General features: G+C 48.9%; 3 protein-coding genes across 5 annotated transcripts; 1 reads left to right on the top strand and 2 right to left on the bottom strand.

Moving 5' to 3' along the window:
* The first annotated feature begins 703 nt into the window (after positions 1-703).
* abhd11 (abhydrolase domain containing 11) lies at positions 704-4,873 on the top strand. Its single transcript, XM_088279970.1, has 6 exons — positions 704-1,064; positions 2,238-2,376; positions 2,612-2,785; positions 2,916-3,086; positions 3,852-4,033; positions 4,386-4,873. The coding sequence occupies exons 1-6, from the start codon at positions 937-939 to the stop codon at positions 4,519-4,521; spliced, it is 930 nt and encodes a 309-aa protein (XP_088136096.1). The 5' UTR covers positions 704-936; the 3' UTR covers positions 4,522-4,873.
* Positions 4,874-6,542: 1,669 nt separating this feature from the next.
* On the bottom strand, positions 6,543-10,588 carry bicdl2l (bicaudal-D-related protein 2-like). 2 transcript variants are annotated; one of them, XM_088280418.1, is made up of 6 exons: positions 9,753-10,588; positions 9,194-9,313; positions 8,965-9,132; positions 8,132-8,217; positions 7,938-8,058; positions 6,543-7,207 (listed from the first exon to the last, which is right to left on the bottom strand). In XM_088280418.1, the coding sequence occupies exons 1-6, from the start codon at positions 10,164-10,166 to the stop codon at positions 6,698-6,700; spliced, it is 1,419 nt and encodes a 472-aa protein (XP_088136544.1). In that variant the 5' UTR covers positions 10,167-10,588; the 3' UTR covers positions 6,543-6,697. The 2 variants fall into 2 exon arrangements, with proteins under 2 accessions (XP_088136544.1, XP_088136545.1); XM_088280419.1 differs by having other exon boundaries at positions 6,543-7,101; positions 9,753-10,574.
* A 715-nt stretch (positions 10,589-11,303) lies between these two features.
* Positions 11,304-14,264, bottom strand: sumf2 (sulfatase modifying factor 2). 2 transcript variants are annotated; one of them, XM_088280423.1, is made up of 9 exons: positions 14,132-14,264; positions 13,878-14,022; positions 13,694-13,808; positions 13,383-13,427; positions 13,149-13,299; positions 12,962-13,017; positions 12,784-12,868; positions 12,562-12,715; positions 11,304-11,852 (listed from the first exon to the last, which is right to left on the bottom strand). In XM_088280423.1, exons 1-9 carry the CDS (start codon positions 14,190-14,192, stop codon positions 11,762-11,764), a joined length of 903 nt encoding a protein of 300 aa, XP_088136549.1. In that variant the 5' UTR covers positions 14,193-14,264; the 3' UTR covers positions 11,304-11,761. The 2 variants fall into 2 exon arrangements, with proteins under 2 accessions (XP_088136549.1, XP_088136548.1); XM_088280422.1 differs by having other exon boundaries at positions 13,694-14,022.
* Between the last annotated feature and the right edge of the window lie 382 nt (positions 14,265-14,646).

Below are 14,646 nucleotides of genomic sequence, written 5' to 3'. Positions count from 1 at the left end.
ATCAAATTTGACGGTTATGTATATCACAGCTTCTACTGTGACTCTCTGCATAAGATAAATAATGATGTCATTTTCACTTCAGTTGGCTTTTTTAATGGTCGATTTTGGCTCCCTTGTTGTATCGTTTAGGTTTAAACAGTTCTTTTTTTTATCGCTCTCAATGCGTCGCCGCCACGGTCGTGCGACACCTGGCGCTAAGATTGACTGAGCTATTCAATTGTAAAGCATGGACAAATCCAAGAAGAGAAACGTTTCTGAAGAAAACACAACGTGTAATGTTGTATGAAGTGAATACAAAACATTCTCGTAGCCTCTCAGATGACAGCTTACAAAATGTGTCAAGATAAAAGTGACATTACAGCCATGACGTCTCCACGCTCCACGGCAGTGGAACCAACTCGCTACTCGGAAAAAAAAAACAAAAAAACCTCACAAGTCAGAGGAAGCAGCCAAGCAATGTTATTGCTGCGAAACACCTTGTGTTTTTTACTTTATGTTGTAAATAAAAAGAAAGAACAAATAACAAATAAAAGTAAAGAACATTTTGGGGGGGTTCCTTTAAAAACATGTTCTGTATTAATAGCACACGTGTTGATGTTGACAAAAAAAGTCAACCCTATTGAAAATCGGATGACAACCGAGGACGTATTGATTGATTTCACTGCAAATGCATTGCGTTTGAACGGAACGTTGCCCCCACCAATATGGCCGCTATGAAGGCGCCTGTGCGCTTCTTCCTGCGTCAACGAATGCGGTTATGACGTAAAGCCACGCTTGCGTCTGTCAACCGACTCCGCTCTCTGATTGTCTGTCCACCGGCTAGCTTGGTAGCTTGCAATTAGCCCGAAGCGACCAACAAGCGGGGGGTCGGCCGCATGTGACCCAGTTGACGCAGAGTCCAAGTCGTCGTATTCAGAAAAACGCGCCCCCGCCGCCATGAGCGCCTTGTGTAGCCTGGTCCGCGGGACGCGACGGCGGCTTCTTCTGCTTTCGAGCGGAAGCGGAAGCTGGACACCGATCCGAGTGCCGGCCGGACGGAGGGATGCCAGCTCGTCCGGCCCCAGGTAACAGCCGGCGCTGTCGGGTCCGGGTGCTACACGGACCGCTAACCGTCTGCTCTCACCGAGCTAGTTAGCTAGTTAGCTAGTTAGCCGCTTAGCTGCCCGCCGACCGTGTGGGGGCAAGTGTCATGTTTTCGTTTTTAAAATACAAAGACGATGACTTCCTTCACGAGTCGAAGAATGTGCCCAGTTGAGTCGAGTCGAATGTTAGAAGTATGGTGTGATTATTATTACACAGACACGAAGGTAACTTCCATGGAGGCCGTTTATTGCAGTGAATGAAACACACACTAGGCAGCAACTCGCTTGCTCAACAATGTAGTGAACCTTGACATGACATAGTGCAGCGACACTCAACGTCCACACGGTGGTACTACAATACCACCTGTAACGTCTCCCTTTTCACGAAACACAGCTCCGAATTCCAAGCTCCTTTTTCCTCCTTTTTAAATTATTATTACGCATTTTTTTCCTGTCCTGTCGACCCATCGCACCCAAATATTTGACGCCAACGACATTCAGTTGCCCCGTTACGAACTATCTGGGCTACTGTTACTATCAGGTTGATGTCAGTCACGATTTTTTTTTCTGCTATTACTCTTACAAAACTCAAATTACACCTTGACGGATGTTTACAATTGTACCAATTTAAATATTTGCTCTGGTGTGTGGCGACCTTTTCGCTTCCTTTGCTCGCGTCAATGACATTGATGTTATTTGGAAATGTCCTTCACAATTTCAACATGTCAACACTAATATTTAGGAACACTTCTAAATATGAATTGTATCTAATTTCCCTTGAACTGTCTTTAACATTGATCACTAACCCCTATCATTAATTAACATTTGAAAAATGTCAAAGCACACCACCAAGCAAAAATGTGAGCTCTTTTCCTTTTGCATGAATAGTGACAGGTGCACCTTGTCCCATTTGGTGGAAGAGCATTTCATTGTTCCGCCTGCCTGTCACTGGAGCTTGCTGCCATCGATGGCCCGTGTGCTATACGGACCGATTTTCAGACTAATAGCAAGTAACTCTCTCAAGTGTTGCGAGACGCATGATGAGCTCCCCTAGCTGAGAATAAGGCGTGCCAGTCGACGTGTTTTTGTGTGCGCCGATGACAAGTGTCCGAGTGACCCAAGCTCGGAACGGCCTGGTGTGTTGTCTTGTTGCAGCCCCGTCAACCTAACCTACGACGTGTTTGACGGCAAGGGAGAGAGCGGCGCGCCGCTGGTCTTCCTCCACGGATTGTTCGGGAGCAAATCCAACTTTAATTCCATCGGCAAGTCTCTGGTGCAGCGGACGGGTCGAAAGGTAAACGTGGCGATGCTGGATGCACGCGCAAATGGAGATGAGGGAAATTTCCGTACGCATTAAAACACTTTTTGACGTCAAGAGTACTTTTACAAATCAGACACCTGGGGGGGAAAAAAACCTCATCTAACTCAGTCGCCTCCTTTCCAAATTGACGTTCTATTTTGAATATTTGTGTGCCACCTATTCATTGGTTGCCAGTGCAAGTGTCCTCACTTTCCGTTTGTCTGGTCAGGTGCTAACGGTTGATGCCCGTAACCACGGCAACAGCTCCCACCATCCCCTGCTGACCTACGAGGCCATGAGCGGCGACCTGTCACACCTTCTGGCTCAGCTGCGCATCGACAAGTGTGTCCTGATCGGACACAGCATGGGTGGGAAGACGGCCATGACCACCGCCCTCACACAGGTCCGAATGCATCGGGTCTGCTCGTCTTTGCTCCAACTCGTTTGCAACGTGTCTTAGTTAACCTGGTTCTGTTTCTGTGAGATGGATTTGAAGGCTGCGGAAGAAATACTGACCGCTCTTTGTCTGCCAGCCGGCGCTGGTGGAGCGTTTGGTGGTGGTAGATGTCAGCCCGGCCCGGAGCAACACCGGAACCGACTTCGGCTTGTACGTCCGTGCCATGCAGGACGTGGACGTCTGTGGCAAGCTGCCGCGCTCCACCGCCAGACGTGTCGCCGAGGACCAACTGCGGCGCACAATCAAGGTCAGAGTTCGGTTGTGTTGGCAATCGCTTCGGCTCATTCCTGACCCTCCCATCACTAGCTTTGGATTTTCAGTGGAACTTTTAGCCCTTCAACTCCAATGCTGCCTTGAGACTTGGGATTTTTTTTTTTTTGGAATATGCGCTGTCACTTGGCCCATTTTGTATACATATTTTTTTTTTTTGGTTAGACTTGAGGGCAAAAATGTACGATAGAAGCGCTAGATGGTGGAGGCAAACTAAACTTGACTCATTTCCCAAAGAGCATCAGTTTGTTAAGTTTCGTCAATTAATGAGCAGTTGTTCCAAAACGAGGCTTCAAGCTGTTGAGGGCCAGGCGCAGCTGTAGATGACTCCAAAAACCGAACCGAAAACGAAGGCAAGCGTCACACGACAGGGCTTTATACGGAGTTTGAATTTTTGGGTGAAATTGTTTTTTTTTTTTATTCTATTTTATTTTTTTTTAATTCAATTCAAGTCAAACATCACGTCAGTACTGTTCCTCATGCGGAGCACATCTTGACTTTTGGGGTTGTTGCGGGGGGGGTGAGTCTGCAACCGATGAACGGCGAGCGTGGTCACTCCACAAATTCCACTCGTAACTCGGGGTGTGAGCGCTGGAACTCGTTTGCTCATTCTCCGCTACTAGCGATGGCATTTCGGGTGGTTGTTGTCGGGACTATTGAAGTGTGGTGTCTGAAAAGGACAGCTGGCAAATTGCTGCGTGGCGATTGGCTGTTGCCGGACGGCCATTTTGTCATCTTTCAGGAGCGCTCGGTGCGCCAGTTCCTGCTCAGCAACCTGGTGGAGAGCGACGGCCGCTACGTCTGGAAGCTCAACTTGGACGCCGTCTCGGCTCATCTCCATGACATCATCGGCTTCCCCGCCTTTGGCTCCGCTTACCGCGGCCCCACCCTCTTCCTGGGCGGAGCCTCATCTGCCTACATCAGGTGCGACGTGTGTGCGGCTCATTCTCGCTCCACCTCCATTTGTCTCTCCGTCATTCTCGACATCTCCATCTCCGTCTCTGACACGCTCTTGCTCGCACTCTCTCCATCTGGAGCTCTCTGTCGTTCTCGACTTTTATGGCATTATTTCTATCTGTACCTCTGTTGCTCTTTGTTTCTCTCGCACTCTCTCCCTGTACCTCTCTAGCTTCATTTCGCTTTTTGTGTCTCTCGCGCTCTTTCCCCAGCACTCTATTCTTCCCTCTCTGCTCCCCCTTCTCTCTCTCTCTCTCTCTCTGTCTGTCCGATTATGTGCAGCTCTCGGCCTTATGTCCATTGCGTGTCCCTCCCGCAGCTCTGAAGACTACCCGGAAATTGAGAGACTGTTCCCGTGCGCCGACATCCAGTACATTCCTGATGCAGGCCACTGGATCCATGCTGACAAACCTTTGGACTTCATCAGCTCCGTGGTCTCCTTCCTGCAGTCATAAACCAACCAACGCCCGGCTGCCCGCCACAAGGTCAGAAGGTCACGGGGGAGCAAAATGGCCGACGACAGAAGTCCCCTTCTTGCTGCTGGTCCGGTTGCAAAGCCCTCCCAAAAAAGACTCCCAGCGTTCTTGCTTCAAAATATTTGGCACCCGTCGTAAAATTTGAACTGGAAAACTAATCACAAATAAGCATTTTGTATGGAAACACAAGAAGGTTGAAACAAAGCACGTCTCGTTCCAATTTGAATGCGTGGGCTAGCATAAATGAGCATCGCTAGTGCTAATGCTGCTGCTTAACTGCGACACACCTGAGCAGCGACTACTCACAAGTGTGTATTGTCTCAACGACGTGCGAACGATTAGCCAGCTGAGCTTGCGCTACGCTCAACTCTTCCTTTTGCTGCTGCTAAGTGAGGACGCTGCGTGCACGAGGCTCAGTGTTGCCCGGCATGTTGTGGCACAATGCACTACTAAAGGGAGGGAATGCAAATGGTAATTGGAAAAGGCATTCAAAAATGATACATGATGCAAACGAAGGCAACTATTAGGCTGCCATTTTGTAACCAAGTGTGATGGCGCCGAATAGGTGAGGACCCCACTTTAGGTTTTTCGAATCGCTATCCATTATTTCTTTGAATATATTTTGTATTTTGCATGAAAGTGTATTAGAAAAGTGTTTCTCCTGAATTACTGTTGGTTAACCAATTATTTATTTGGTCATGTTTTAGTGATTAAAAAATCAGATCCAAATGACACAAAAGCGAGAGATGTGCAACTCACCGAGCTTTTTTTCCCCCCACTTTCTGGTTAGCGTGTTGTTTTCCAAAGTCAAAGCCGATGCCGATCAAATTTCGGTGATTCTGCTTTTATGAAGGACGACACCAGAAATCCGAGCATTTGGACTATTTGCAGTTAAAGAAGAGCTCAAAATATGATTATAAATAATTTTCAATTAACTGATTAATTTTGAAACCGCTAGATATGAAGTATTAAAAATGTTTAGTAATGTCGCGTAACTCAAAATGTTTTGATAGATGCAAGCACAACTTTCTTCTGCTTGCTGATCAAAATCTTTGATTTTGTAATGAATCAAATCAAAATATTTGACGGCAAGTGCAAAATGACCCGCCCAGGCATCCCATAATCGCACTCAGAAGTGCAGCCAGCACGAGAGCACACAGCGTCTCAGTGATCTCACACAATGCAATTTTGAGATTATCAAAGTTGCATTTTAAATTTTTATTTTTTTAAAGGGCTCTGATTCCCCACGCTCACGAATCAGTGGCATATTACAGTAAACCGGTCACAATAACCTGCACCAAACTGTCGCCTGAACTCCTGGAAGTATTTGCGGCTACTTGAATACAAAGCTAACCTGCGCCGCAGCAGTACGGTCTTTATTTGTTCGATATGCAAGACCATGCGCAACAGCAGCCACGAGCTGTGTGATACAATACAATTTAATTTTTATAGTGCATTTCACAACAGATGGAGCTGTAACAAAGCGCTTTCCATATGGCGTCATATAAACATTCCCTCTGTGGTGACAAATAAACAACCCCACTAACAAGTCGCGTTTTAACCGAGGAGGCGCTAAGCATGCAAATTGCGGCTTTTAACAGAAGTCTGACTCGATCCACGTAAGGGCGGAGCGCCAGCAGCTATGAACTGAAATGTTGTGTTGAAATCGAGACGGAAAATAAGATGACGGCAATGTTGGCAATTTAGCAGACGCTGTCAGAACGGAACACGTCATCATGGCCAAGCGCTTGATGTCAAACGTGTATTATGTATTTATAATCTCATCAATATAATTTGCACCACAGAGTTCTGAGATCTGCACAAACGATGGCTCTCAAAATAATATTTTTCTGCCAATTTATATCACACCATATGTAAAGTGCTTTCTTACAGTTCTAGCTGTTCTGAGATGTGCTATAAAATGTGTGTCTGTGTTATGAATGTGCATATCATAAATACCTGTAATGTGGTGGAGAAGAAAGGAGAGTGAATGCGGCGGCTGGCTGGCATTGTTTATTTATAATAAAAGTCATAACCAAAGTAAACAATCACACAAATCCATGGAGAGAAATGAATACGCAAGCATGTAATGAGCTGAAGCCGCTTATTTATTTTTATTGTCCTGGTCATGTTATTGAATATTGCTCACGCGTTGTTACGCCGACGTAATATAATGAGCTGATTGCTTGCCGGCGATGCGTTTGCGCGTCAGTCGAGCGAGACCACCTGGAAGCCGTCGTCGTCCCTGCGCTCGGGCGCCTCGAGTGCAGGGAGCCGCCCTACGTTGGCCCCGTTGCTCCTCTTCCACTTGTCCCTCCAGGTGGGCGCGGCCTGAGCGGGCGACAGCTGAGGACGGCCAAAGAAGTTCTGGGTGGGGCTGTGTGCGGGCGAGTCCGGCAAAGCGGGTGAGGCCGGGCCGGGTGCCGCCGGGAAGTTGGCCGGCCGCTGCATCGGCGCCTTGTTCCTCCTCAAGATGCCCATGCGAGATGTTTTCTTCTGACTCTGCTCCAGCTGCTGCTGCAGCAGCAGCTGCTGGTGCAGAAGCAGCTGCATGTCCTCCTGAACAAAGGATGCAGAGCTGAATAGACCCTGCCTCAGTGGTTGCTAGGCAACGCAAGTACCTCGCCCCGTTTAATGCGTTGGCACCTAGTCTCGAAAGCCGCACCTGAAAGGACAAGCCGTTAAACTGACGCGCCAACATTTAGGCAGCCTTTCCCATCAAAACTGCCTTTTGGAACCTTTGATTTCCAAATGCGTGTTGTCGGAGCACAAACCATCTGGTCGTAACTGCGCGAGATTGTTGAATTGACCTCCGTGAATGAGCTTCAAAGGTTCGCGCTACTCTTTGAGCACACGATCTTAAAGCACGTTCCACACTTTTGCCAGTCAAGCTTAAAAGTGCTTCCATCAAAGTTTGTTTGTCGGCCACCGGAGTACAAATTAGGGCAAACAATCTCCACTGCAAATTGTGGTACCAATTGTTCGACGGCTCCCAAAAGTTGGAGCAGGTTGGATTCGCACATGGTCGAGTGTCAATGTGAATGATGAACGCGATGTGGAAAAATGAAACTCAGCCGTCTGCGATGAGCGAGCGCCACGTATCGCAGTCAAGTCAAATATGAATGCACTGTGGCAAAAAAAAGAGAAATTGTCCTCAATAGTTGGTCAGCACTAACGCATGTACGCAAAGAGAGCATTAAATGTTGATCCCACGTAGAATGTTACGACCGTCGAATGAAAGCATAGCAACAATATGATTTTATATTGTATATCAATATTAAAACGACAATATTGCTCTGAGCGAGCAGCACCTGCAAATACGTTTTAATGCCCTGGACGAGGCGGAACTGCACATTTTCTATCATGCGTAAGGCGGCGCCAGTTTGGCGGCTCACCTTCCAGGCCTCGAGCTCCAACGAGAGTTCCAAACGTTTCTGCGCGGCCTCCAGCAACTGATTGTTGAGCAGCATCATCTCCGACTTGCTGCGCAGAAGCTCCGTCTCCATGGCCTTCTTCCTGCCGCGACACAACGCTCGTCAGCTGCCGAAGCACCCACTCGCCCGCCCGCCCGCTCGCTCGCCCCTCTCACTTCTCAATGGCGTCGTCTCGATCCCTCAGCGCCTGTTGCAGCAGGGCGCTGTCCTCCGAACCGCTTTCTCCCGTCCACTTGGTGTCCTGAATGCACCGTTGCACATTCCATTACATTCTTGCTTCCCCTCGACACGCTTCATGCATCACGCGCGCGCACACACGAAGAAAAACAAGAAAACGCGTCATGGGCTACGTGCCAGCTGGAACCTGTCGGTCCACATCGCCGCATGCCAGGAGGAGGCCGAACAACATTCTTGCGCCTTCTCTTTCCGAACACCGCTTGAATATGACGCACGTCAAAGGCTGCATGAACGCAAGTCCCTTTGTTACCAAGACAACCATTTTCCTTCAACGTCAGAGGCGGTCCTTCCACGTATCAAAGTCGCCAATGCGGAGCAAATTCCAAGCGACGACAAGCAAACGTTAAAGTCAGCTGATCAAACGCCAGGTGACAAAGCAAAAAGTCAGTCCATCGGGTATTTGGTGGCTGGACGGGGGAACGAGCAGAAGAGACTCAAAGTCGCAAACGGCGTTAAGGCGGTCAGGCGTTATCTGGTCTTGGTCAGGAAGTTACAAAAACAAAAGCGGTCCGCTTGTCGTGGTGTGAGGAGCCGACCTGCGTCTGAACCGGCTAAGTGGCGCGTGTCCCGGAGGGCCGCCATCATGCATGTTTTAGATGTTTCGCCCCTCGAACACATCTGATTCAAATGATCAGAGATCGTAATCAGAGCTTGCTGAGCGTCTCTCAGGGAAACATGCAAGATGGCCGCCCTCAAGGAAAGCTGGAACGTGAAGCGGACGGACGACATCGGAGGCGTGAAGCGTGAAAACCTTTTTGGCAATGCCGCTGACGGCCATTTTGCGGGCGATGTCCTGCAGCTGGGCGAGGGCGGCGTCCAGGCGGTTTTCTCCGGGCGGTGCCGGCTCCGGGGTGGGCGACCCCCGGTGCTCCGGCATCAGCTGCATCAGCCGCAAGATGGAGAGCACCTCCTCTGTCACCTGCACGCCAACGCACACGTATCAAAGACGTCGCCGGCTTCCCGCATGCGCTGCGACTTACCCGCTCTCTGTCTTGACTCCATCCGGGTCCGTGTCGGCTCTCCTGCAATTTGTCCACTTGCGCCTTGAGCTTGATGCTTCGCCTTCGCGACAACTCCACCTCGCGACGAACCTCTTTAAGCTGCAACAAGTCATTGTCAGATCAGAACTTTGAACTTTGTCTTGAGATGTGCGCTTGGTCACGCCACGTTTATTGCAATGTGAATCGTGCGTTGCGACTGCTGCAACTGTTTACGAAACGAAAAAAACAAGAAAACGTCGAACATTTCAAATCGTTTAGTAATGCGTTTCAGTCCATTTCTAAAGATTTCAACGTACTCCTTTTCAACCTCAAGGCCAGGCACAAATCTGTTAAGGCTGCCAGCATTTATTTGACATCGGCAAGTATCGTTTGTTTTTTTTTTCTTTAGCTCACCGCTTCATCCTCAGTCTTGATCGGTTCGGTTTTGTCGTCGCGTTAGAATAACACTACCCCGACTTGCAAAGCGGCAGAGGTGTTTTGTTTCGGACTTTCAGACGTGACAGCGATCGAGCCGAGCTTTCCAAAAAGGACGCCGTACCGTGTCATTGACATGTCCGAAGGTCCTGCGCCTGCCGAGCGGCCTGCCGCCGTTGATGAGGTCGGGCAGGGTCATGTAGCTCCTCTGGAAAGGAGAGTCGCCTCCCTCGGAGGTCGGAGACTCGCAGCGCCCCTGCTCCGAGGAGCCGGTTCCGGGACCCTCGCGCGCGTCCCGCAGGCTCAGGGGGGCGAGGTCGGGCGAGACTTTGACGGCATCCGGTCCGTCGTCCTCCGGTTCCGACAGCGAGGCGGTTCGGCGCAGCGGCTGCGCGGTTTGGCGCCGGGCGGACTTGGACGGGACCCTGCTGAGGGAACAGTACAGCTGCTCGCTGGCGCTCAGACGCGGACGGGGACGCAAACGCGAGTTCAGGTCCGAGAAGTCCGCAGACAAGTCCGGGTCCCGGGAGTAGTCCATCTCGACGCCGACGAGCGACAAGAGGCAAAAGCGCGTCAAGAACACTTGCAGCAGCAACAATGCGTCCAAACTCGTTTTTCCTGCCTTCCAGCCGGCCGTGACATCGGGTGACGTGCACGCGCGCCACTGTCAGAGCGCGCAAAACTAAAGCCACGAAGACATTGGCGACATTTTGGACTTCTCGTTTTAGCGTCAAACTTTCTCAACTCAATAGATGCAAACAGGTGGCGCTCATCTGATCTGAATTCAACTTTGCAGCTTCGCCGGCGTAACATTTGCGTCAAATCTCAATTCACGAGTCTCTTGGAAACTTAACTTGACTTTTGTGATTTTACAGTTACAACTCTCACTATTTGATGATGAAATTAATTTAGAACTATTTTGATAACCAAGTGATCGGTTCAAGAGCTCGTTCAACTTCCAAATGCTTGCAATTGAATTTCAGTCTCTCAAAAAGAAATTCTGCCGTCGTCCATGAAAGCTGATCGATTGTCTTTGTAGTGACCCTTTTCCCTATCAAACGGGTCACTATGGTTACTACTGGCCTGGGTTGGTTTGACGCGTGTCCGTTCCGCTTTTTCCAAAGTAAAGTCATCCAATTGTCCGTCAAGTCAGCTCACACCATTCATTCCACCTTGTCACGGTCACGGTCTAAAACTTTTTGCCTCCCCAATAGTAACCACCTGGGTCTTGTTAGCCCATTGATTAAATAGCCCTGTGTCCAATGGACACCACACTGCCCCCAAGTGGCGGGAGGTTGAAAGCAAACATACCTTAACGTAAAAAATGGCTCTTACAGTCTTCAAAAGGAAACGAGGCAAACATCTGCCTTGAATTTGGCAAACAATCAGCAACATTTTTGCTGCACCATTTCTGTCCTCGAGGGCGGCTGCCGCTGTCTTGCCTGTTCTGCTTCTTCAGAAGCGATCATTTGGATAAGGTGTGTTGCAGGACGGTGGTCCTCAAGGACCGAGTTTGGACACCCTCGCGCTTGCAACTGAATCATCGCGAGTTGATGTTGGTCGCATCAATTTGAAATGAGGTCATGCATTTCGTGAAGAGAAGACTTGAATCATGAAATTGATCAATTAACTGAATCAGATTCATAAAAAAAAAGAATGGCGTCTGAAAATAATGGTTAGTTGCAGCTGAAATTTATTTACGGCCTGTACTCCTGATTTGTGACACCGTGAGTCGAGTGCAAATGTCGCCCGGACGTTCTGAGAGGAAGCCGCGCATCTGAAAATAAAAAAAAAAGTTCAACAGGAAGTTGAAGTCGACGTAGACAAACGCCTGGCGTCAAATGCGTTTTCTTCTACATGACAAACATTCCATTTATGTTTGGAAGTGTGTCTTGATTTTGAAAACCACTTCCTGGACACTGGCGGGCGGTCGCTTGTGTCATTGTCACGCAGGGTGGAAATATTCAACTTTGATGTCGCACTGCTGCCGACGTGTGGTCTTGAAGTCCCACGCGACGACTTCTTGTTGGAGTCAGCTAGTTCCACATCACGTGGAACTTTTTGTCGCATCTGATGGCCACCGAGAACTTTGACACGTCACTCTTGTTGTGGCGGTCTTGGGCTTGCTGCGCTTTACAAGTCTGTGCGCAGTTTCCTGTCGTGGCCATCGGAGGCGCACCTGAAGCTCAGGTTATCCGAGGCCGAGTCAGGGGTGTTGCCCATCCTGCGGGACATGGCGCAAGTTGCTCAGTAAAGTGGACGCTACAGTGACATGCTTGAAGTCGCTTCAGGAACAATCAATGAAGAGAGATGACTTAAGTCAAAGAGGAGACGTATGCTGTTGTGACTTCATAAAACGGACTTCCTGGAAGTAGCAAAGTTTGATTTGACTTCATTTCGCACAGAAGTTCTTTCAAACAAGTTAACCCGTCGCAGACGAGGCCATTTTCGAGTGCGTAGACGTCGACGTCACGGCGCATTGACGGCATGACAGACTGAGCCGACCGGAGTGCAGATGCTGTCCTCACTCTGCTTGGCCACGCCCATTGACCCTTTACCAGCGCTGGGCACTTGACCTTTTTTTGCTGGTCAGTCCCTCGCCCTCCGACCGTCTGGCTTTATTCATAAAGATTGTCGGCCCCCGACCACGTCACACGCACAAGGGCCGAGTTGTGGGCCAGATTAAAATCTACCTGCGGCCTCGCTTAATTAAACCCTTTTTGAAAATTAGTCACCCCCCTCCCCTCGGCTCTTTTTTTTTTTTTTGCGATGGGGGTCTACATAAGGAGCATTGCCATTCTATTGGGTCCTTTCTAAACGGGAGACATGGCTCCATGCCATCCCGGCTAGTAAAGGAGCTGAATTCACGTCGAAGCAAGCAAGCGAGTTGGGTCGTGAGTGACGTGTGTGCCGGGTTAAAAAACATCACGCACCTGGCGGCGACTTCCGCTCTGTGATTGGCCGAGCCGTCGGCCGTGTCGATCCAGGAGGCGCCGCGTAGCACAAACATTTGCTGACGGGAACCGGCCGGCGCCGGAAAAGCGCTAGACGTCCACTCCCACGTGTTTCCCAACATGTCCAGCAAACCTGCGTGCACACACGCAAACATGGTCTGCAACATCATCATCATCGTCATCGTCATCATCCTTCCTTACCGAACTTGTTCTGAGGCGGGAAGGCGTCTACAGGAGCCAAGCCGTGGTATCCGTCCTCTGCCGTGTCGCCGTCCGGAAACGAGCCCTGTCGTTCACATCCAGTTTTACGTCAACGTTGGAATGCTCTCATTCGCATGCTAATTAGAACATGCGGCACCATGATGACATCTTGGCTCACCTGCCACAGGTTGCTCCGGTTGGCCTGGAAGCGCTTCCCCCACGGAAAAGTTGCACCTGCGATCAAAAGACAGGAACGTGATGACACTGGTACCACACACAAACTAGAAAGTCCAACTGGAGAAGGTTTTGTGGACTCAATGTGTCACTCATAAAATGCGTGTCTATTTCGTGCGTGTGTTTGTTACGCGCGAGTCCGCCTCTGGCCGCCCACTCCCACTGCTCTTCAGTGGGCAGCTTCTTCCTCTTCCATCTGCAGAAGGCCCGAGCGTCGTTCCAGCTCACCTGGACCACCGGGAAGTCCAGACGGGCACCGATACCCGAACTGGAACCTGAAGGCTGAAGGGGGATGGGGGGGGGATGGGGGTCTAAGGTGAACAGACGGGTGCAAAGTAAACCCGAAAAAAAAAAGTCCAGCAGACCTGTCGCCAGAAGGCCCGTTGGACAGGAAGCCACCATGGAGCCGCCTGCAAAACAATGAATAAATAAAAACGGCAAATTGGAACACTAAAACGACAGCGACATCTGCTGGACAGATAAAACAATAAAACGCTTTGATTTATCAGCGAAGATCATCCTGCCCTTCAGTGTCCAACTTGAGCTCCCACGTGACTTAATGAATAATTTGCAAACAAATAAATAAATAAAATTTTTGCGCCTCAATGGTGTTAATTAGCAGAGGTAAACAAATGCTTTTCAGTTGTAAATTTGCCCCAGCAGAACTTTTTTTTACCTGAATGGTGTGCGTCACTTTGCTCCTGACGTCATCAGACACGAAATCCCGAAAGACGAAACTCCAGCCAAACTTCTCAGCTTCTGTTTTGTATTTATTGTCCCTCACGAAGTCTCTGCAACAATTGTCTAATGTTGACAACAATATGGAAATGCAAAAATGTGAAATCGCAAACTTGTTTGACCTGAAGGCCGAATTGGTGACAGGCACTTTGTCTAAGAGAAAAGGCCAAATTTGGATCTCGGTCTCATCGCTATCTGCAATCCCAACGGAACTGCCTTTCGTCGTCATCCTCCCACCGGGGATGGCCACCATGACGTCATCTTGGGCTTCAGACGTCAGAACAAACGCAACATGTCAAAAAAAAAAAAAAAAAAAAAAAAAACGCAACATGTCGCTTCACCGTCATCCATTTTTGACTTCTTGTTTTCGTCTCACCTGCTGCCGTCGCCGTGATCAGAGCCAGTAAACGAAGACCTAAAAGACAGCTCAGGCGCATTTTGACTTGTGATCGACAAACAATCGTGAAATGAAACTTTGATGAAAACTAAACAGCACGCCGTTAAACGGCCGCCACAGAAACAAGAAAGACGAAATAACACTTCCGTTTGCGCCAAAGAAGCAAAATTGTTCGCAATGCTTCGCTTCCAAAAATCTGACGTATTTATATTCGAGGAACACTTTATTTTTTCAACAAAAAGATTAAGTTAACGGCTTGAATGTGCTTGTCGTGTTTAAGTGACTCAGACAAAAGCGTCCGACGAGAAACAACACTAACTTCCGTTTTTGTTTTTTTTTTTTGCGCCTCACTTCAACCTGCACACCAAAGACAACCACTTTTACACGAATACAGTTTGCTTAATTTTGAAGAAACTTAAGAACAGCTCTTTACTGGAAAGGAAGACAGTCGAATGCGGTTTTTATTGCAATTTTTTGTTACATCAACTGAAGCA

Source organism: Idiotropiscis lumnitzeri, chromosome 17, assembly GCF_059441095.1.
Source record: "Idiotropiscis lumnitzeri isolate Australia: NSW breed Sydney's pygmy pipehorse chromosome 17, RoL_Ilum_1.0, whole genome shotgun sequence".
In the NCBI taxonomy this organism is placed as follows: Eukaryota; Metazoa; Chordata; class Actinopteri; order Syngnathiformes; family Syngnathidae; genus Idiotropiscis; species Idiotropiscis lumnitzeri.
The sequence above is the reverse complement of the archived record's forward strand: the minus strand, read 5'-3'. Positions and strand labels throughout refer to the sequence as shown.

Bases quoted from the DNA above. Each gene is read 5' to 3' on its own strand.
- bicdl2l (XM_088280418.1), bottom strand. From the start codon at position 10,166: ATGGACTACTCCCGGGACCCGGACTTGTCTGCGGACTTCTCGGACCTG. The intron at 9,314-9,752 runs GTACGGCGTCCT...GACTTGTTGCAG, and splicing joins TCGGACATGTCAATGACACG to CTTAAAGAGGTTCGTCGCGA. The intron at 8,059-8,131 runs GTGAGAGGGGCG...GTGTCGCGGCAG, and splicing joins CGAGACGACGCCATTGAGAA to GAAGAAGGCCATGGAGACGG.
- abhd11 (XM_088279970.1), top strand. From the start codon at position 937: ATGAGCGCCTTGTGTAGCCTGGTCCGCGGGACGCGACGGCGGCTTCTT. The intron at 2,377-2,611 runs GTAAACGTGGCG...TTGTCTGGTCAG, and splicing joins TGCAGCGGACGGGTCGAAAG to GTGCTAACGGTTGATGCCCG. The intron at 4,034-4,385 runs GTGCGACGTGTG...TCCCTCCCGCAG, and splicing joins GCCTCATCTGCCTACATCAG to CTCTGAAGACTACCCGGAAA.
- sumf2 (XM_088280422.1), bottom strand. From the start codon at position 14,192: ATGCGCCTGAGCTGTCTTTTAGGTCTTCGTTTACTGGCTCTGATCACG. The intron at 13,018-13,148 runs GTAACAAACACA...TTTTGATCGCAG, and splicing joins GGCCAGAGGCGGACTCGCGC to GTGCAACTTTTCCGTGGGGG. The intron at 12,869-12,961 runs GTGAGCCAAGAT...TGTGAACGACAG, and splicing joins ACCGGAGCAACCTGTGGCAG to GGCTCGTTTCCGGACGGCGA.